Source organism: Phymastichus coffea, unplaced genomic scaffold, assembly GCF_024137745.1.
Source record: "Phymastichus coffea isolate CEN01 unplaced genomic scaffold, Cenicafe_Pcof_1.1 PCOF00074, whole genome shotgun sequence".
In the NCBI taxonomy this organism is placed as follows: Eukaryota; Metazoa; Arthropoda; class Insecta; order Hymenoptera; family Eulophidae; genus Phymastichus; species Phymastichus coffea.
Window position 1 is genome coordinate 788340 of NW_026706885.1, and position 22801 is coordinate 811140.

At 42.5% G+C, this 22801-nt stretch overlaps 1 protein-coding gene across 9 annotated transcripts; it reads right to left on the reverse strand.

The window, feature by feature from the left end:
• Positions 1 to 889: 889 nt before the first annotated feature.
• Positions 890 to 22552, reverse strand: LOC131668069 (protein phosphatase 1 regulatory subunit 3C-like). Of its 9 annotated transcripts, XM_058941910.1 has the most exons (5): positions 20553 to 20771; positions 11150 to 11212; positions 7153 to 7413; positions 5622 to 6215; positions 4598 to 4905 (listed from the first exon to the last, which is right to left on the reverse strand). In XM_058941910.1, exons 3-5 carry the CDS (start codon positions 7405 to 7407, stop codon positions 4702 to 4704), a joined length of 1053 nt encoding a protein of 350 aa, XP_058797893.1. In that variant the 5' UTR covers positions 7408 to 7413; positions 11150 to 11212; positions 20553 to 20771; the 3' UTR covers positions 4598 to 4701. The 9 variants fall into 9 exon arrangements, with proteins under 9 accessions (XP_058797898.1, XP_058797893.1, XP_058797889.1 ...); XM_058941915.1 differs by lacking the exons at positions 4598 to 4905; positions 11150 to 11212; positions 20553 to 20771 and adding exons at positions 890 to 2991; positions 22262 to 22552; XM_058941906.1 differs by lacking the exons at positions 11150 to 11212; positions 20553 to 20771 and adding an exon at positions 22262 to 22552.
• Positions 22553 to 22801: the final 249 nt, after the last annotated feature.

Consider the following 22801-nt stretch of genomic DNA (forward strand, 5'->3'; position numbering starts at 1 on the left):
TTTCAATATTTATTAAGGTCTCATAATATTTATAATTATTTATTTATAATTATCAGCAAATCTATTAAAATTGATATAAAAGAAATAGAATAAGAATATACGAATTTCCATCATGTTTTATATAAGTGAAGTTAAGCATAATTACAAATCTATTCATAAATAAGTGGAATCAGTTAGTTTTCTGATATATAATCGTGTCGTTTTCTAACAAAATTTATTTTATATCCTTTTCAATTATATTAACTTCCGTATCGATATATTGTTTTGATATTATTCTTATCGATTTTCAAATTCAATTTCAAATCTTAACTTCCTTTTATTTAACACTTACACTAACATTACCAAATTAATACGAGATTTACAATCTATATGGTTATTTTCTAACTAATTGAAATAATTATTGATAGTGTCAACTAAATTTTAATCTAAACATCCATATTTAGATAGAATTTAGCGCGACTACCTCAGTTATGAAATTTATGAAACTCTATACTAGAAGTATAGAGTTTAGATGGGTAGTAAGTGTCTATGGCGATAAAATGCATCGTCACCAAGACATTTTTGAAAGGTTTTGAACTCGAGCTATAGTTACATAAAAAGAAAGGTTTTGAACATATATTGACAATTAGTCATCTTGAAGAAAGTATTTCATTTATTCTATTTGAACAAAAGAAATGAATATTTATTTTATTAATTATATAAAATTCATAATAGCTGAACATAACCACTTTTTAAACGAATCTGTTAATTTTGAAGTAATGAATTTTTATGAAAAAGTTAAATAATTATTGGTAGTTCATGCTATGTTTCAGTACATTTAATTTTTTTATTCATTAAATAATTTAAATTAATTATTCATCAACTGATATATACAAGCAATGATATATAAATAAAAAATGACAGGAAATTATTTCCAAGAATACTTATATTTTATTTGTTGACTACAATGTGTATGATAATATACATCGAGATACATTAAAATTTTCCGCTAGAACTACGATGATCCGTTATATATCTACAAAATATTATCGGTTAGCATAATTACATGATGTAAATTACACTCAGCGACCGAAGGCAATTTAATTACATTTCGGCGATCCCATATGTTTGTGAAATTCGTATTATTACAGCAACTGAGAGGATAAAATTAATATGATAACCAAAGCGTATTATTTCTTAACTACTAAATAAAGACTCCGCCTCCTGACATTACATATTATTGTTCGCTTTTCCTCCTCCACTTGAATCAAAAAAATATATCTACAATTGCCAATATACATATACACACATGCTTTCTCAGAAAAAACACACATGAGCATCACAAATATTCCTTCAGTCATCAGTCATACACGTACTTAAATCTAAATAAAATCTTTCAAAAAATCGATGTCCTCACCTCTGTCCTTATCCGTTTGTCGCATAAAATGTATACAAATATATAACGATTAATTTCGCACATTTTTTTCGCGTTTCCTCTCATCGATACAAGAGTTCGTTTTCTTATGTTTGTTTTATTAAACAATTTATTACAGTAATATTGTATATATTTCCATTTTTTTGTCATTTTTTCCTTTTTTTTTTGTTAAACTGTAAAATCGCTTGGCTTATAACTCGATCTTATACTCGATATTCGTATTTATCGGCTTCGTCGCCAAAGCCGTTTTACAATAATAGAATTTGTTTCAATATCTTGACAACAACGTTATTTTTTTTGATATAACGCATTTATAAAAAAATATGCGGCGAAGGTTTTTATATTCATTAAGTCGACGGATAATGAATTTCATATGTCAACATTCAATAATTATCATCGTTCTAACGATATAACTAACAATTAATTGACAAGTGAGCAGCGTGCACATATATAATATACGTCAGTTTATAGCGTAATCTAACAGAAAATCTACATGAGTATACGTGTACAAATAGTAAAAACCGTTCGCCGTCACATTTGCGTTTTTTTTTTTCACTTCTAAATATTTTTTCCTCAACATATGTATATATATTTTTTCCATTAAAAATCAGTCTTAACAATCTTCTATTCGAATAACTCTAAAAACTCATTCATTCGTCATGAACGTAGAAATATACTTTATCACGTTGCGCATCGTACGTGTAACGTAAGGTTGCATAGTATGTATACTAGTTAAATTACAAGAGGACAAATAAGTACTCAGAATTACTCGAGTCGAAAGATCATTAAAACGTTGCTGATTTCTTCTATATTGTTAAAAGCTAAAAGAAAAAATTAGTTTTTTTAACTCGTGTATCAGGTAAGAATCCAGTTTTACGCACATCAATTAAAATTAGTAATAATAGTAACAACAAATATCAATAATATAATAATAATAATAATAATAATAATAATAATAATGTGAGGGATTGGTTTCAATGAGTATAACTAAAAAGAAAATAATAATGGGAGAAGGACAAGAAGCGGCCTTTAACACATTTCGAAAAGTCGACAAAATCCCGTATTGTCCGTAAACGTTAGCTCTCAAGTTGGTTTTCTTCGTAGATCAAAAAATAAATTAAAAATCGATTAAATATTATCAGTCTTACTGCGGATAACATACGCGAGTGTGAAATGCGGCTGCTTCGTGTCCTTTTCCTGTAACTCGTCACTTCGTACTATCACCACGTGAATACAAGGATTTTCGGGACAGGATGTGGGGAGGGGAGAGAATTTGCAAGTTCTCTGTATCACGTGAGAGCTACGACTGTTCGAAAGGTTTCCTCGTCGATTTTTTCTTAATTCCGTATCAGTCTCATCTCCGTTCAGTTTTTCTTTCATCTACATCTTCCAACTTCCAGGTTTTGTTCGATGTTGTATTCTTTCGTGTCTTTCGCCATCATAGCTTGCAACTAAAGCGTTCAGGATCTTTTTTATATCGTCAATGATGTCGGCGATGGTGGACTGTCGGGGCTGAGAAAGCGACAGTGGTAACAGCAGCAGACAACCGGCGGAGGCTTCTCGTAATTTTTCGTGACCTGCCGAACACAAGATAACAAAATCACGTTATCATCACGTCCTTCGTTTCTTCTTCTGAGATTTGGAGCGAACTTAGATTACTATTTTTTACGCTATTTATAAATTTAGAATATTATTGTGAATAGAGAGTTTTATTTTGGCTAGTGGTATTATGGCGCTGATATAAGTGTATTTATAGTATGACAAGTATGATAGGTAATGATATGAAGAGGCTGTTCTCACAAATTAAGTGGAATAGAAGATATACTCACGTTAATTTAGTGAGTAATTCAAAACATATCAACTTTCTTTTTTAATTAAGTCTAAAATTTATTAATCAAAATTAACTTTGCCGTCACAGTTAACTTATTAACAGAGCTTTCAATATTTTGTTACGCGTACGGTTATTTGAAATTTTACAAAGCAGACATCTAAATAGCCTATTAAATATTATCTGTGGTGGCTAATAAATGCTTTATTAACAAATTAACGTTAATAAAAGTAAATTTAGGTGAGTCAGCATTTTGACTGGACACTAATGCAAATGTAACAAAAGATACTTTATTAAAAAATATTAAAAAATAAATATTATTTAATTTACAATTCACCATTATTTATTACAGTAATTGCATTAGTCTAATCATCACCTACAATCAGCAATAATTCATACAATAAGATTTTCATTATATTTAATTACGATTATGACAGTGATAATAATTTCATACGATATATACACATTACATTGCGAAAAAGCGTAGGAAAGAGATAAAATTCGCACGAATACTACAGATTCGTCAGGTTGCATTAAATCAGCGTTCGTACTCACACAAAAAAACATTAATTAATGTCTTTATCGACATCATGAGTTATTGAAAAAACGGTAGCGTTCTACAGAAGGCTGTATGGAAATCGCGTGTTTACATGAATACGATACGAGTAAAAATCATGCAAGTATACCGCGATATCGCACAATAGATACAATGCATCACCCGACTCTGGAGACCGATTGTATACTTAATCACGTCAGCGTATAGAAATACGCCACCAACGCTAAATGTACGCAATTCGCATCAAAGAAAAAAACAGAGAAAAAGAAAAGAAGCATGTACAGAATATGTCACGTTAGCGTAAGTAAAAGAAGTAGATTGGTAAGCAGTACAGCAATTATTCAAGCTTATTGTTTTAGTAGTTCAGGACGTACAGTATAAGTTTTCTCACCGAAGCATCGAGTTGTCATCCGTCGGCACATCGCAGTCCGTCGTAGCATGAGCGATCTATAATGCAGGGAGACAATCGAGCATCAAACTCGCAACTACGCCGGAAGCTCTTTCTTTCTCTCCACTATCTTTTTTTTTTTGTCTCGCTAGGAGCTCGCAGCTAGCCGCACTCGCTATTCCTCGTCTATAACTCAGACTTGCAGCACACGCTCTCGTTCGCTCTCTAAAGACATCGCTCGCACAACGCCGTAGTTTTCCAATGACGCTTGGCTACAATCTGCGACGTATCAAACACGACCCTGACTTGGAGAAAATCCTAAATGGGGAGGAGAGATGTGATGGACGGATGAAAGACAACAGCAATGACGACGACGACGACCAAGTCGATAGCGATTTTGTTTTTGATGACGACGACGACGACGACGACGACGACGACGACGACGACGACGACGACGACGACGACGACGAGACAGATAAAGTGAGATGTTGATGTTGAGGTGGACGGATAACGCGTCACCAATAAGGTCCCTCGGTATCGAGGTGTTGCCACGAAGCGAACTCGCTCCAGGTGCGTAGATGCACCCTGGTCGCTTCGTTCGCTGGTAAGATCTCCTTGTCGTTGTTGCGTCTCGACGGAGTCTGCATGAAGCCATTGTGCGTAGCCATTGGGCCGCAGCAGGCGCTCAACAGTTCGGCCACTTGCTCCTCTAGCGTCACCTGCGTCAACAACAAAACGAAAACAAAACATGCGGCGTTACGTCCCAGCATCTCTTTTTGCATATCTGTCGGTTTTGGGGTAGGACGAATACAATTTTACAAGACCGTGTGCAGAAAGCAAGAAGTGTGCTGTCGGTTGCTCTTTGTGACCTAAACTTTACCTCGTAAATACGCGCTGTTAACGTGCCGTCGGGTTTTTCTCATTTTACAGCCTCGATATCGTTTAGAATATATCTCACTCATACGATGTATATCTCGCATCTTTGTGTGTTATCGATGGTGCGCGATGAAATGACGGGATTTGTAGCATGCGTGCGTGCGTATGTGCGTCTGTGTGCGCGTGTGTGCGTGATATACGACGGGGTTCGATGATCGATGTCTCTTAATGTATTTCTACGCGAGTACGTGACTGGGCGAGCAGCGCGTGTGATTGGTAGTTTGAACGAACATAAAAATTCATAATGTACGTTGAGCCAATGGGCGCGTCCAAAACATAGCAGATTAGGAAGACTTTGTAGTGAGAAAGTTTAAAAACCAAGTTCAACGGGCGATCGACGATAATAGGCATGAAAAAAAAGTGACGAGAGAGAATGGAATCAATCTGAAAGCGAATAACGTCCGTGGTGGCGAGCCATAAGAGCAATGATGCACTAAGGCGCTCGTGGCTCGGACGATTTGACAAGATGTCGACAATAGTGAGGTTTGTGGTTGCTCACTTCTCGTTTCTTCATGACGATGTAATTGGCGCCTCCGTTATTGTCCCAGAACTCCTGGCCGCAGGTCTGGTAGCGCACGCAGAACTCCACTTGGCGGGAGTCCTTCGGCAGGGGGATGCGGAAGCGAAAGGTGTCATAGAGGTTGCGCACTGCCGTTTGGACGGCGGCCAAGCCGGGCTGCTCGACGTACGAGCAGGCGATGTCCTGCTGAGTGGCCCAGTTGTCGCTGGTGACGCGCATCGTCACCTCCTTGTCGTAAGTGATGTTCTTGACCTTAACCGTGCCAATGAGGCAGCCCTCGGCCTCGCGCACGATCACGTTCTCCAGACTCACGGCGTTCTTGTCCAGCTTGTTACGAAAGGCCAAGTAGTCGCTGGCTGGCTGGGCGAAGCTCGGCTCCCACGGAGCTACCTCCGCTAGTTTGGCGGCTGCGGCTTTCTTCTCCGCCGACTCCTCGTCGCTCTCCGAGGAGCCGCTTTGGGAGATGCTGAGGCTACCGTCCAAGTTGCGGAACAGCTCGCCGCGCGCCAAGCTTGCCACGTACGCGCTGGACCATAGGGGTGGCATGTTGCTCGGCTCCGACATGACCCGCACCTGTTAAAATCGTCAACAAACCAGCACGCCTTCGTTACTACATCGAATTCTCAATACTCGTCTTCGGCTTATCGTCCTCGTTAACAGTTTTTTCAAGCAGATATGTCAATTTATTTATTAGCACCGCTCGCACAGTCTTTTATCGGCCCGATAACAGATTGACGTGCTCGCTGTTTATTCGAGTCGTGACAGATAACCAAGTGCTCTTCTTAATTGTTAATTTTTCATCTTAAGCGAGTCTTGATGCGCCAAATGCCGCTCGCGAACAGGTCAGAACGATCGCCGTACAAAAAATTATAAATATTTTTCTCCAAACCAATCGCTTTTTTTCCACTTGAAAATGAATTCAAGATTAGCAAATCAAAAATAATGACTAGCTAAACTCAGGCTAATTCGCAGCACAGATTGTACGTCGCTGCAAATATGCAATCATTTGACACGGCTCTATATCGTACGATGCGAATGATGTCAGCGCAGGCATTTTCATCAATCAAGATTTACGTGATATAACGCTCTTTCAACTACGAGATAGGAACAAAAAAAATAAGAAAAACGCTGTCGCTATTGCATACGGATTAAGCAATACTGTCATCGTACTTTTTTAAATTTAGAAAGAAGCACTCGCGATTAACTATCAGTACACGACCGATACGTGTAAATTTATGTTTCCCCGAGTGAGAAGCTCGCTGGCGATTTAAAATGGACACTGCGCGTATCAATGTAATTACTAGTGTACTAATGGGAACGTGGTGCGTGCAAAAAGACTCCGCTAAATGAGCTTTAATTAATTACAGTTTGCGCATCAATCGCGCGCGAGGAAGATAATCGACGAGTGCAGGCTTTTGCCTCTCGAGCTTTTTATATTTTGCGCTCGCAGCTGCATTGTCACTCGGCTCGACAAAAGAACCACCGAGAGCAGCGCGCGTCGGATACGAACCTGCGTGAGCGGCCTGCCACGGTCGTCGGCGAAGACGACCCTCTTCTTGTTCCTCTTGATGCAGGCATCGTCGCCGCCGTTGAGCAGGCCGAGGTGCAGGGAGTGGCTGCTCGTCAGACACGGCCTGATCTGCGGTGGCACGGACCTGTTGCTGATGGGCGGCGTCGTAACCATCAGGGAGCTGTAGAGCAGCGAGCCGTACACCGGGGGACTGTGTCCCAACAGAAGCTCCGACGGTATTGCTATGGAACACATCTAGCTCTACGAGACAAACCAACAAAAGTCCTATCAGTATTGCTGGTCCTTCGAACGACGTGCAGCGACGAGAAGTTTTCGCAATTTTTTCGACCCGACAACCGCCGCCTCAATAGCCCATCCAAATTAATCAATGCGAAGCTCGTAACAATTGGTCGCTGTTGTGTTACGTCGCTCTTAACAGCATGATTGCTTGAATTTCATCTGCTTAGCTCGACCCTTTCGGGGCCACGCAGTGCACGTACGTCGTGACACGAATAACCTCGAGAAAGCCCGCTGCCGCCTGGATGTCTGTGCGAGTGATCGATCAGTAGCCTTATCATTACCATCGCCGAGTAGCTGCCAAATTAATCCTGAGATGCAATATCTCGGCGGGTTTTCTTAGAACACGACAACTTACGAAAACGTTTCGCTTGACCATCAATGAGATTCATTTCGAAAATTTTCCACGAGCACGTATTTGTATCTTACTGTTATTTTTAGATGCGCTTATGCCAGGCTGTTTATCTCAAATGAGAGATGACACTGCATTTTCTGACTTTTGTTTGAGGACAAATAAATCTTTCGGACGTTCTTAAAAAAGCAAATCCGAAAAATTTATCAATCTACTGTGAAGTCATTTGGCAATTTGCAAAGTCAACGAATGATAATAAATTTTCACGCGATGCGCGAAAGATCACAGTAAGCCACGAATTTGTTATTGCGGTTTCGACAATTAAGAACGGCGAGCTCGAATAGTGAGATGATGATGATTGATTGGCACACACGTGTGCATGCATAGATTTGATAAAATTTTTATTTAACTTTAACGTCTTTAGATTGCTGATATCGAACAGTATGTCGATACTTCGTTTGCTTAGAATTTTACAGACTCAGCTGTTTTTCCTTTAAGTATGCAATTCGTAAAATAAAAATGAAATCTCGTGAATAGTTATAAGCAATCTCGTGAGATCTTTTATCTCGAAGACGTACAGGCGCCTGGAAAAACAAAACGTAGCTTTCCCTGTTAGCCAACAGTGCAGTTGCAGCAAATGTGATAATGCTGTCAAGACCAATTTTTCTCGCTATTCAACAACAACAAAAAATCATCCTAAATATTGCATAATAACGTATATGGCACGGCTGTTGAGTTTATCGTGGAGGTTATCGCGGTATTTTCCGCTGTATTATATATGCTCTGTGTATAAATTCGACACGTGAAAAAATCGTGTTTTTATGGCACCACGCGTTGTCTTGTTGAGCATTCCTCTTGTGTTCTTTTTTTTTCCAAATAGGTCAGATTGAATGTTTTTTCATCTGACGCATTGCACATGATACATATAAGTGAATATGAAAAGTTTCCTTCGTACGTCATAAAATTGTTGAAAAAAAAATATTAGGATTCCACTCAATTGCAACTGAAGTGTAATTGACGGTTCGTTACTTCGATTGCTCAACCTCGAACTTGATTAAACTTTCTAAAGAGAGCTGTATAATGGACGGAATATTATTAAGCTGAAATGTAAACTTGATACATTTGCACTCTAAAACATTAGTTTCGTAACGATACGCTCTATTAGAAATGTAGAAAACAAGCATGCAAACACGCAGAAACAAAACGTGATTGAATAGATATTATCCAATACGTCCGAATACGAATAAAGTGACTTGCAGTGGAAAAGAAAGCATGAATTATAAAAGGACTGTAAATAGCTAACGACACGTGATTCAGTTTTGTATATTCCTATTACATGCTGTGAATGATACGCAGGATAACGGGACGGGGAATCGAACAAACGACATACCGGGCAAGTGTTAAGCGCGCGAGTTCGATACTCCTTGAATCACGTGATCCTTAGCGTCGCAAGCTCGATGAACATTAGCTGCGTGAGCGAGTGTCCGTAATCCGGCAATCGTGCACTCGTCTACATTCGCGGAGGATGGTCGCGCGCCGATAAGAAAATGGCGCCAACCATACGGACGGCGTGCAAGCTCGCCGGGGCTGGCGCGTTATTGTGGGGGATGCGGTGATTACGAAACAAGTGCTTTAATTAGAGTGAGACTTTTCGATAGCTACGCCGCGCATATATCGATGCGAATCATTGCGATATGCTGAAAGCCACTGCGGTACGACGGATGTCGAGAGCGAGCATGGCAGGAGTCCAATTAGCACGTGAGACGGAGAAATAGCGACGAGAATCATCCGAGGACAATTATTCGAGCGATTTGCCGTTATTAATTGTCGACCGGACAAACTTGACGAGCGCTCATTACGCAACTTTGCTTTGTGATATAGTGCTGAAAATGAGAGTCGAACGCACACACATTCAGTCGCACAATCGCTCTTCGACGTCGTCTGTTGTCCGACCTGCACAAACGATAATGTAGAGCAGGTCTCGGCGTTCCTCTCCGTGGATACTTCTCTGGCTGCTTGTGCGCGGCTATAAGATCAAGCTGACAATGCCGCACAGGGTACGAATTAGCTCGTTGCCGGAGAGGCAATCTATCAAGAAAGACAAAAGCGCGGAGAGCTGATGCACGCAAGCTGCGATCGAGCGAAGCACTGAGAGAGCGAATAAAAGTCACTTGCGTGGCTCGCAGCCAGATACGCGCGCGCGCGCGCGAAGTCGGGCACCGAAGGCAAATGAAAAATAAAACAGGCAGAGCGGCAGGGTTGAACGCCCCTTATTAAGGGACACACTACCTGCCGATCCCTCTTGTGCGTGCGCGCACGAGTGTGTCTGTGTGCGGACACGGCCGAATCTGCGAGGCAACTAAAAGGCCGAACTTGCGGCGCGGCGCTTCGAGAGCGCGCGTCGCTAATTTTAGCGAGCGCCCGCCAAAGAGAAACACAGAAATTGGACCTTCCGTCTCTCGCGCAAGCACGAGCGTTGCTATCGGTCGACCGTGCAACATCTCGCTTCGATGCCGTATCAGCGACGAGCCGCGGTCTTGTGCGCAGTCACGCTCGGCTGCGGCGAGACTTTGCGACGACTCCTTCGGCGCGTCGATCTTCGCGATCGTCGGATTTCCAGTATTCGCACGATTTCTTCGTCGTAGCTGCGCCACCGAACTAATGCCTTGGAAGCACTTCGCAACGATCGTGCAATGCAGTCGTTCCACTTCGATACTATTTCGCGAAAATTACTTGCAAGTATTTCGACTTGGAGCTGACGAGCCGACGACGCGATAAACGCGTGTGTTTTTCGCTCGAAACAAGTCAATCGTGCGTTCGTCTCCTTGAACCTCTCGGGCGGACGATCCAATCGCCAAGTGGAATCGATCCCAATTAAGGAATGCTCCGATTTTCTAAAGTCTTGCGTCGGCGACGCCTGCGATTTCGCTCGCGAAGACGCCCACTGTTATAACGGCAATTCCGACCCGCGTGCATTAATTTAGGCAATTCGAACGCTATCGCTATCGTTTCGGCGTCGATGCGCACGCTCGCTTCGCCACTGAGACGACGAGGCAGCTACCAAACGAAAAGAGTTACCGACCATCGTGCAATTAAAATATATTTCAAGCAGACGCGTCGCAAGCAGCCTCGTCAAAAATCACCTGGCACGTTGACATTTTCGGCGCATCGAAAAAATGTCTCTTGCTAAAAAAAGAAAAAAAAAAGTAAGCGCATTTATTTGCATAACAAGTCATCGAAAATTTGGCGAAGAGTGGCGTGATGCGAGAAACTTGAAATGCTAATCGAGCGGTTCCTCATTTTATTTGTTTGCTTTTTCGCGAAAGTCCTGATGCAAAAAATACTCACGACAACTTTCGTTAACGTCGGATGTTGGTCGGCCAGGCTGCGTTGAGTGTCTTTCAAGTTCACCTTCGACGTATGTATTGTATTATTATATAAATATACAGCGGCACTCGCGAAAGGAAGCACAAATCACACTGGAGTATAAATACGTACGAAATACGTTTGAGGTTCGCTCAGCAGCGCGTCTGCCGAGCTTTTAATCACTCGCGCGAGTAGGGTTGCAGTATCGCTTAGAACGAGTGATATTACCTCCCACTACTCTCTTTGCTCTCTCCCCCGATTGATGTACGTTCATCCAGAGTGAGAGTATCTTTACTTCTCTCTCTCTCTCTCTCTCTCTCTCTCTCTCTCTCTCTCTCTCTCTCTCTCCTTTTCTTACTCTTGTCGTTCGCTACATATGCCTATCAGACGACCTTTTCGTCGTATTTTACTTGGTATTTTCGTCGGCCATAAAGCGTGACGCTCCAGTTCAGCATATTTTTAAGCGGCTGTATAAGTTTACTGGCGTGACTAAAAATAATCGGCTTTACTAGGCAGAAAGTTGCAAATTCTCATTGCTTTGTGCCAAAAACAAATTTTTGAATTTTCTTTCGTACGCGCTGCAAATAAGTGTTGAAGTAGCGCGATTAAGTGCTCCGAAAGAAAGCAACAGAATGAAACATCGAGAGGCATAATTTCTTCTCTCAACTACACTAAAGTAAATCAATCGAAATCACGCAGCATGGAATCCCCGCAGAGAGCGCAATCGCCTACATACTCGCACATCCGAACATATATTCTCACGCGACTCCTTGCCCCGGCGATATATCGCAGTCTCTCGGCAAATAAAAAGGCTCCGTCGCAAGTGAGAGAAAGAGAGAGAGAGAGAGAAGTGGGATGAGGGTGGAGCTTAAACGTTGACCACCTTCTTTTCTCTTTTATCTTTTTAACGTGAGTGTATCTCGGGTCGAGATAATGATTTTGTTATAATTACGTATTTTAGTTCAACTCCTCCCCCTTAAAAAAAATGTTTTCAAGCTATCGTATTATAATCACAAGTTTGTTGCATAATGCGACAAAAGGTTTGTACGTACAGAAAAAAAAAACAAAACAAAATAAAAACGGAGATATATCCTATATTGCTCGTTGAACGACATTGAAAATTTGACTCTGATAACGATTATCGCTCCGTAATTATTGGCAATTTCGTCATACATACTCTTCGTTCGAAGTAAAATGTGCGTTCGAGGTAAAAAAAGGCAAGAGAGAAAGAGGACGAGTGAAGAATGCCGCCAGAGACAGCTACCAAAATTGTTATGTCGAACCGGTCGAACAACCGCTGCGCGCGCGCCAGTTTGTCCTTACACTGCAGCTCTCGTGGGAGAGTGACAGAGAGAGAGAGAGAGAGAGAGAGAGAGAGAGAGTCGCATACCCTCACCGCTGCGTGGCAAATCGCCGATCGTTTTCGCAGGCTATTTTTAGCCTCGCACGGAGAAATAGCATGGTTATGAGCGTTTCGAGCCTACTCGACTTTGTTTCTGCAATTTAATAAGGAAACGAGGAATTCGCTTGTGGTTCGCGCATTGCAAAATATTCGTTGACGATTTTGCTTCTTCTGTCGTTTTTCGTGTCGAGAACGACGTGATAGACGACGCTTAATACCAGCGTAATTCTCTTGTTTTCGCTACCTTTGAGTCCAATGACAATCTGTTTACTCGAATGAAGCGAATATAGATGTAAAATTTTGGACGTAGATTTAGTCGCAGAAGCAAACTAGCAAACTAGAATTTATAGCGCGAGCACGCGATATTCAAGGGTGAACGAAAGAAACACTCAAGCAGTAATGCAGCGAAATGAATGGTCCGACAGACGGCGAGCGCCGCAACGGAGGTGGAAATGCACGACAGTCGGATTAAATAAGAGCGTCGAACGGCGTTGCGAGAGATCGATAAGCAAAGAAAATCGAATTGACGGGCTTACATAAATTGGCGATACAACGTCGTGCCTCGCGCGCGCAACGATGTGGCATCAAACCAGTTTCTCGAAAAAGACTCGTACACAGCGCTACGAGGCAGATATATAGAGTGACACGAGCGCTTGAAAAAGCCGACGACGAGTGACGTCGGAAAACTAAGCAGCATGACGGATCCGTTGTCCACGACGCATTTGAGGAAAAAGGAAAGAAAAGGGAGAGCCTTCTCAACGTCAATTTTGTCCCCGCGCTCCGCGGCCCTGACCTTGTTTCCTTAGGTTGGCGCCGATGCCCATTACGAAGAAAACTTTTCGGGCTTGGCGCGCGATTGCCGTACGGTCACTTTTATCATTTTGACGGCAAGTGGAACGAGGAAAGTTAGCGGTGTTTGACGAGGTGCTGCTGCCTGATAATCACGTGATATCTTATTTTCGACCGACCACGGACAATTTCGGTTTCAATTCATTGTCCAAGTTGCTTGTCAACTTAGCCCGCGAACGCGAGTAGAATACGGAATATCTGCTTTGCAATTTTATACTTCGCAAGTTCGTCAAGTTCGTCAAGTATATATATAAGTCTATATATACATGAAAAGTGTAAGACATATATGTCGGAAAGTATCCGATTTCTCCTTTTTGCATTCCTGCTGCTGTGCTGTGGCGCGATGTGTATATTTATTACGCAAACAATCGAAGAAATAATTACATGCGCGGACGATCGAATTCATTCGCAATGCGCATCACGGATTACTTCTTTTTCTCCGTATGTATCTTATCACGCGACCGAATTGAATTTTATTTTCGGCATATTGCCGCCACGTCAACGAGTAAAATATCTCTAAAAAAAAAGAAAAAAAAAGAATCTCTGTCTGGAGACTTATCGCCTCAAAATTGTTTATCTGCATCGATCTAAACTTCAAATTTAGATAAAGCGGATCTAAGCTCGACAAAATAGTAGGAAAATCGAGACGATAGCCCGCCACGAAAGAGAATAGAGCTCAAAAAGCGAGGGAAATCATCGAGCGAAATGTCATTGACACAAATCGTCAGAAATCGTCAAATCGCCGGGTGAACTAGCATGTCGACGTTTTTGCGCTAAACGTAGCCTTTCCTTGTGTTAGATCTTGGCGCGATAAAAGTGTCGGGCTCGAGTCGTCGTTGCTGTCTGGCTGCGGCGGCGGCGGCGGCTGACATTGGAGCAGATCGTTTTTCCACGCGATGAAAATACCTTCGTACTCGCCGGCGCTCTCTCGCACACGCACACACGTGTACATTTACACGGCCACGCACAGGCGTTTACACGCGACGCAGCGACAGGTACCACGTACACGGTTCCGACGCCGCAGGCACGTCGTTTCGATTATCTCTAGTGTCGTATGATGTCCGGGATATGCGCGCGCGCTAATCTTTCAATCTGAGCGCATAGTCGGCGTGCTCTCTCGACGAAATGCTCCCGTTGTCGCCGCGCTCGTAGTAGCGCGCGGTCGTTTTTTCTTTCTTTTTAATTACATATTAATTCGTATTTGATGAAGCGATCTCGTGGCTAGGCGATAGCAGTCACTCGGCGGAAAAGGGCCAGCGGCCGTTAAAGGACTTTTTTTCCGGCGTCCCTTTATTAAGTATGGACTGCCAGCTCGAGAGAGCATGCCTTTGTAATGTACTATCGCACCAATCATTTGAGAACCCGTGTGACGAATTTCAAGGTCACTTGCGTCTACTGTGCGAGCATTTTTTTCACTTATTTTGCCGAAACGAAAGCAAGCGAGTTTATATTTGGATCAGCTTGGCAAATAGTTTCAAATAACTCGCACGTGGAACTCGCGAATGTCGCATTCTTAGGTGGAGAAGGGCTACAAGTTGCGCCGGTATTGTACGCACTTATCTGAGTGACGCTGCTGCGGCAACTCCCAAATTGAATCGGCTCTTTAGCCAGCTGTCAGACGCGTGACGGACTACGTTGATCGCCATTATTTACAAAATGAAATATATTTATTTTGCAAAACAACCAACGAACTGACGTAACTGTCTAAAGTTATTATACGGAAATAGTAATATGCGTGTCGTGTGACGGATACCGATGACGTGATATCTGAGAATTACATTTTCATTGATTGTCATTAAATGAGTATTAAAAACTCTAATTGAACTTGATTACTCGGGGTCCAACGGGGGAACAAAAAAAATGCTTCCTTTATCACGTGATTGAGCCACGCAAAAACATGTAAACAATCGCTACATACGTCGATGTGCGTTATTCCTAATTATAAAGTGCATTATACATAAGAAGTATACTGTTGAGAGATATGTTTGTCGATCGACTTTATCAAAATAAAATCCTGCCATTTCTAGCATCGTTATCGACAATATACAGTCGAATGTGCTAAATCTTTGAACGGTAAATCGCGATAAACGAGAACGAAGATAAAAAGCTGGTAACCAAAACTGACCTAAGAGTTTACCTTGGTGAACGAGTGGCTGGGAATGAAAGAAGCTTTCATTATCTGGTGAACTTCACCGAAAATTTTGAGGCCACAATGCCCGTCTTTTGCCGGCTGTTAGTTTCTCCGCGCCGCGGAGTTCCATTTATAGAATGCGTCCTCGTTAGATTGCGCTTCATTTCAAGACCAGTCATACCTGTGAGCTCGCTGAATTGGCCAGGGCCGACGTCTTTGATCTTTGAGGAAACAAGTAAACTTTGTTTATGCTGTCGCATAAAGGAAAGTAGGCTTGTATTTTAATCCCAAATATGCGATCGTAAGAAAAGAGAAATATATTTTTATCAAGATGATATTCTTAGTTTCATTTTATTATTTTAGAAATGTTTGTATTGTTGTTGGCAATTTCGTAAATCGTTCCTGTTATTTCAGTAAATTTATTTATTCAAGCAAATATAAATAGGCATTCATATGACCGCGCTATTTGTTTCTTTAAAACGCGAATGCAATCACGAATAAACATACGTATTTCTGTTACATGTACGTAAGTAATGGGTATTGATTATTTTTCGATTAATTTAATTATATAGAGAGACCTGCTAATAACTATCAGATAAATATGTCGCAAACAAGTCGTCCTACAAAGGAGATCAGCTTTCTGACGAACGGATATGGATTACATTTGCTAAACACAGTTGACATCTATAGATCGTAAAAATTCGTAGTTTCATTAATTTTCGAACTTTATAATCACGCAGACTTTCAATACATCGTGCAACATGAAAGTTTAGATTTTACGAAAGAAAGTAATTGATCTTGAATCTTGTCGTTTCAATAAGGCACACGTACATGACAAATGCCACGTGCGCCAAATCGTGCGCAATTCATAAATTAATCTATTTAATGTCCCTTCCATAGGGGAAGTGGTTGGCGAACCATAGGCTGCGCAAACGTAAAATGAAAACAAATTTTCCTCTTGAGCTTATTCAGGCCTATTGAATCAGTGTGCATACAAGTCGGCGATATATACCTTTTTCGGGCGCCCAGCAAATGAAATCAACGCTCGGTTAATTGTATGACTGCGAGTCGCTCAAACCTTTTCCGAAAAGTGCAGCGGAAGCTATCAGAGTCGAGTTATTCTTTGTCACGCGTGTGGCGGCTATATATATACGTTAAAAGACACACTTCTCCGTAGTAGAGCCACGCGGCTACAGTTCATTTTTAGACGGCGCCATACGGGCCGTGACTTTTTTTTGGTTCTGATGTTATTAATAACTCGCTCCGAAAATTATTTTTCTTATACAGAACGAATTAAAAGCAGGGATAATCTGTCGTACTTCCGATCAAGTTGAGAGTGACACGCGAATAATTTTCAGTCAAGAATCAATAAATTAAATGGAGTAAAAATCTATTCCACTGTTAATTTGAAAGTAATCTACTAGTATAAGAGAATGCATAACTTTAGAAATGAGCGAAAAAATATTACTACATAACGATATAATTAATCATAAATAATGTCACTCGAAAAAAACTCAATTTCATTAATTAAATTCGATATTGCACATTCAAAAATTGGCAATGTTCTACAATCTTGGTCGCCAAAAAGTTATACATGTACATATATATAGTCTGTCCATCTAAAAATGCATTTGTATTTCGAAAAAAAAGTTTATCGACGCAGTATCGTTGCACGCCGTGACGGAGCTCTCTCGCCTAACAATATTGCACTAAGCTACATAAAATATATTTGCGCGCATGTGAATTAGCGTGTCCCGCGCAAAAGAGCCGAGTAGAAGAGAGAAAAACGAACAGCAAAGACAGACGTAATAAGTGCCAGAGAAGAGACAGAAATAAAATAAGACAGTGAAGATATATAGCCGCTCGACAGGGGTGGGGGGAATTGGAATCTTCCGTTTAAGATTTAACCTTTGAGAGAGTGTCACGGTCGACTCACAACTTCCGCTCGATCTTTCGTTCAAGTATTTGTTGGGAAATTCTATCGCTGAGTCGAGCTGCTTTGGTGTCGCCGCACCGAACATTTGGCAGCAAGGCTTTCAAATTTTCATTACGACTGTCAGCAAAAAGAAGGACAATTCATTGCGGTCAATAAGTATGAATGAAGTATATCGGACAAAGTGTACATCATACTTATTACGCAGGTTCTCTAAATAATAACAAAGTTGCGCAAGTGAGTTTTGTGCATTGAGTCACCGCGAGGATGAGAAAAAGTTGCCAAGAATGGCGGTAAGCGACGTCGTCGGTCGAAGAAGAAGAAGAAGAAGAAGAAGAAGAAGAAGAAGAAGAAGAAGAAGAAGAAGAAACAATCTTCGGCTCGCTGACCTCGCATCATCAACACTCGAGTTTTCCAGTTACACTATCGGCCATTTCCTCCTCCAACTTTTCCATTATTTGCGTTTTCTGCAGCACGAGGCTCGAAACAAGGAAATGCCTGCAGATTGTTGTATCATTCTCTCGCGTGGCGTCTACACTCGGCGATATGGATTTATTTGTCGAAGCGGTATTTTCATTCTTTTTCGGATAGAGATCTTTGCTGACCTTATAGCATACAATGAACAAGTTAAGCTCGACACGTTGCAGACACGTGATTATTGTTTCGATCGGATGAAAAATATTATAATCATCGTGGATTATGCTTACATAATGGATGTATCATTGCCTTATTGGTATTAGATGTCATTATTAGCAAGCCCTCATTGCAACATGCAAATAATTGTCTTGTCGTTAGGTCAGAAATAGAAAAAATAAATCAAAACGTTTACTTCCTTTCCATACGGCTGCTACTTATCGCGCGCCATTTCAATCAAACAAATGGCGATAAAGAATGGAATCGTTTTTTTTCAATTACTAAATTTATTGAGCCCCATTAGATTATCTGTCAGCAGGAAATCAGTTTTTGTTTCAGAAACAATGGAAAACTATGAACGGAATGAAAGCCGCATAAATCATAAAGCTGATAGGAGGCGTTACACTACGCGACTGCTTTAGTTTCACGTACATATTACGTATAGCAAACCGAAAAGAGAATGGTTCGTTTACCTCAGCGACACGTCCGAGCTCTCGCAAAGTCATGAATCAAGTTATCACACAACAAATTCGAGGTGCGTCACACTGGTGCACGCTCAGCGCGTAATATCGTCAATAAACTGCAATACGTTATACCGTTATCGGCTTTTTTCGCGAATCTTATCGCCAGAAGGCACATTCGCCGCACGCCATATAATAGCCGCAGCGGAAATTATCTGGGCTCGCAGATAAAAAATTGTTAAATGTGCATGGTGACGAGAGTAACCCTAGTCTGCGAACGAAATAATAGACAAATCCTCTTTACTCTTAATCTACGCATCCGCACGGCATCCCGTGTGCCTGTGTGTGGGCACAATTTACAGCTCCGCCTGCCTGGGAGAGGCAGCGCGCGATCGGATAAGAAAGTGCGAGGGGGAAGACGGCCAGCCAAAAGGATACCCCATATTAAGATGCTCGACAATCTCTGCTTATCTCGTACTGCCAACGTCTCCTTTCACCGCAGACATATATTTTTTCTTGATCAACTTTTTCGGGACTCAAAAATTGCGTATTATCGTGCTGGTCCAACTTGATTTTTTATACTCGAAGTGCGTTTTTAGCAAGTTCCGTTTTTCTACGGATGTTCAAGCACGTAATTTGGCGATCTCGCCTTCTTAACGACATTTGGCAAGCACGAAACTCCTTATCGTTAAAAGTATCCGCGCGAGCTTATGCTCATAACGAAAATAAAGTTGAATTTTTTGTCGAGCAAAGAGACATCTCTCTCGTTATCTCTCTCGATATTGTTTGATTTCTTTTTTCCCTCGCTTTTTCTTTTCGACGCGCAGACAAAAACACTTGCAAGATGTTCTATTTTGCAATCTCGAAAGAAGAAAAAGAGAGCGAGATAAAACCCTTCGTTTAAATCAGGAAAAGCTTTCATCAAATGCAAATACATGTCACCGCATGATGTAAGATAAGAAAATTTTTTTTTTTTCCCAAGTATCTTATATATTCATAATGAAGTCTTGAAAAATTATATTTACGCGAAGTCGCGGGTGCAATGTGCAAAGAGCACTACCAGTCGCGTGAACGCGATAAAAAGCTCGTAAGGCGGCGCGCAAAACTTTTGCACGCGGTTTATTATTAAACGGCTGGTCCGCGGCTCTAGACGGAGCTGGACGGGGTGACGCTTCGCATATCCTTAAGCGCAATTTCTTTTGTATAAGCAGCGCCGAGCTTTATTTAGAAACTGCACACTAGTTTTATTTGTCGAGCTTGATTACGGTACGCTCATAAAGACACTCGTGATGATTTCTTTTCTCCGGCACAGTCTATGAGAAGATTAATATCGAGAAATAAAAGACTTTAAAATCGGTCTTACACAAATACTTTAAGACGCATGAAAAAGCAATATCTAAATATAAACTGACATGTTGGACAGTCACCTCCAAATACAAACATTAACACATTACTCAAAGACCAAAAACGCCGAAAAATATTGATTGGGCAAGTTGTGACGTAACGTACGGGCAAAGGACAGCCGGAGCGTCCACACCCGAAGTCCGTGCGACGAGCACACTCGTAAAAGAAATCGATATCGATGATCACTTTCAGGGACCAGTGACGGCCCGAAAAATCAACACCTTGAAAAAAGCGAGTGCACCAGATGACGGCCAGTGAAAAAAAGACGCTCGCCGTGAAAGAAAGCAGCAGCACGAAGGAAGACAAGCGGCTGCTGAAAGACTAAGGACGGCTGAAGGTGACTCGAAGTGAGCGCAGCGCGAATGTCCGCACGCTCCAATTTTTAGGTCGTGCGTGCGCGTTTCAAGCTCGCCGAGCCTCGCGTTTCGTTCGCGAGGACGTTCTCGCCGCGCAGTAGCGACCCTCGTTTCTACGCGGTGGCTGCAACCCCACTCCTCCCCCCCCCCTCCCCCGCCCATTATGGAGAACGCCGGCAAAGCGCGCACGCCACGTATACGAGCGCGTGCTCTTACCTGGGTCTCGCGATGGGGCCAAACGAAAAAGCCATCGTCGTCACACGGAACAGGTCTCACGGCGCGCCGTCGACGTCGCGCACCTTCAAGTGATGGCCATCGCCAGCTCGGCAAGTAAAAGCGACCGAGCGCAACGGACTAGAACCTACGGCAGCCACGGTATAATCAGCGCCACGCGCGCTCGCGACACACTGAGACGCGGCGACGGATTCTCCTGCACTGGTCGCGCCCTTGCACATGCCTCGCGACGTTATAATATGATTCGCGAGCGAGCGCGACGCGATGCACACGGAGACGTCTCGCCTTTACAATGCCGGCCAAGGCTTTGCGCGCTTTACGCTTCGGCGCTGCAACTTCTTTTTCTTCCGGTTCGCCGCGATTTTTGCGTCGCCGGGGAAAGCTGCGCGCTCGCGTCTGATTTTTACTTGTTTTTCCACTTGCGCGTCGCGACTGGTTGGATCGGTTATGGCTATACGTCGCCGTCTAGACCGCTAAAGATTATTTCACTTTTTTTTCTTCTAGAAGATTTTGATCTACTTACAACGAGGGCTTAACTGCTTGCGGCGATCTACCTGATTATTATAACATTTTCCTTGCGCCGAAGATAACGTCAATAAATCAAGATTAGAGATGATGTTACCTTGTTATTCACGCTGATAATAGTTAATTTCACTATCGTCGGTTTCAATGTCATTCAAAAAAAGCTTTTAGAAATAGAACACGGTTGATCGAGTGTAGAGCGTGTTCACGTTGCAAGTCGTATACACGGTTCATTGAACCTATATACGAGGCAGCGCACGCGAGAGACCGGCTAACTCGTCGGTTGTAAGTCTCAGACGGTGAACCGATAAAACCGGCAGGCTGTACAGCGACGTGTTAATAAAAATGCACTACATGTACGTGTTTTTTTTGGACGTTGATAAGTGCAGGACGTGTCGTCCGTTCACGTTGGCATCACATTTTTTCTTCACAATTATGACATTGCAATATTTTTTACAATAGTTTACGAACTAAGCGAGTACCTCAAAAATTCCCATAGGCATTGTGGACTCGAAATGCTGCTGCGCGAGCGTTTTCTCAACAAAGCCATCGAATCTGTTCTTGGACTCACGTATGCCTATATATCATTCGGCGCTTTTCACTCGGAGCATCAGCCGTGCGCACGATTCATTCATTGTTCTCGCAGTGCGTAACGAGCTTCGCGAATGATATACAACACCAGTAAAATATCTAATTTTAGGAATGTTGCTGTTGCGAAAAGGCATAATTTCAACTGAAAAGACGAAGACATTCGTATCACGAGTCACGCGACGTAACGTCGTCAGTGTTTACTTAGTTTATGCCGTTGGCTCAATTCTATCGCTTAATTTAAATGCTCGCGCAAGCCTATATAAACAATAACACACCTCGCGTACGTACTTTTTGCTGTATTTACATTTGCAACGACGCGCACTCGGGACCCCGAAAAACCGATCAAAGTTTTTATATAGGCTAGTTGTCATCAATAATTCATGCCTTCGGAAAAGGGGGACTTTCTACTTGCCTCGTCTGCTTTTTGGTAAACGGAGACGACGAGGACGCGAGCAGAGAAACGAAAGCTGTCGAAAGCGCGCCGCAAAAATGCACACCTCGTCGTTTTCTCTCGCTGCGCACTAATAACACCAATCGCACTCGCATACATACGTGTACGTATGACAATTGGTACTTACAGAGTCGTGCTAGAGTTCCCTGCAGGAACGCTCGTAAAGCGCAAAACCGACGTCGGCTATCCGCGGAGACGACAGAGTGTACGTAGCTGCTACGACGGTGGCTATCTTAACATAGAGCTGGGGCTGCATGCATTTCTTGTACTACCGAAATGCACGTGGAGGAGGAAAAGCGAAGCGTGGACAATGCAGCCGGCCCCGCGCTCCCTCTCTCGCCCTCTCTCTCTCCCTCTCTCTCTCTCTCTCTCTCTCTCTGCCACTCGCCCTTTGGCTGCACGCCACGAACTGGCGACTACACACAAACACCGAGCGGCGCTCGCACCACTGCCGAAGCTCTCCGCTTATCTCCCTACTCCCAAACTCTTGCGCTCGGCTCTCCTTCTTCCCCCGCTAGACAGCTTCCACGCAACTACCATTGGTTTCTCACTAATCTGCATGTACACACGCATGTATAGTTTTATTTTCTCTCTCCCTCTCTTTCGCCTGCCTACCTGTGGCTCGACTTTTATTTTAAGCATTTCCGATACTAAGGCCGATCGGCTT

Coding starts and splice junctions, on each gene's coding strand:
- LOC131668069 (XM_058941906.1), bottom strand. CDS start 7,407: ATGTGTTCCATAGCAATACCGTCGGAGCTTCTGTTGGGACACAGTCCC. Junction 6,216..7,152: donor GTGGCAGGCCGCTCACGCAG/GTTCGTATCCGA, acceptor CGATTTTAACAG/GTGCGGGTCATGTCGGAGCC. Junction 4,906..5,621: donor TCGTCATGAAGAAACGAGAA/GTGAGCAACCAC, acceptor TTGTTGACGCAG/GTGACGCTAGAGGAGCAAGT.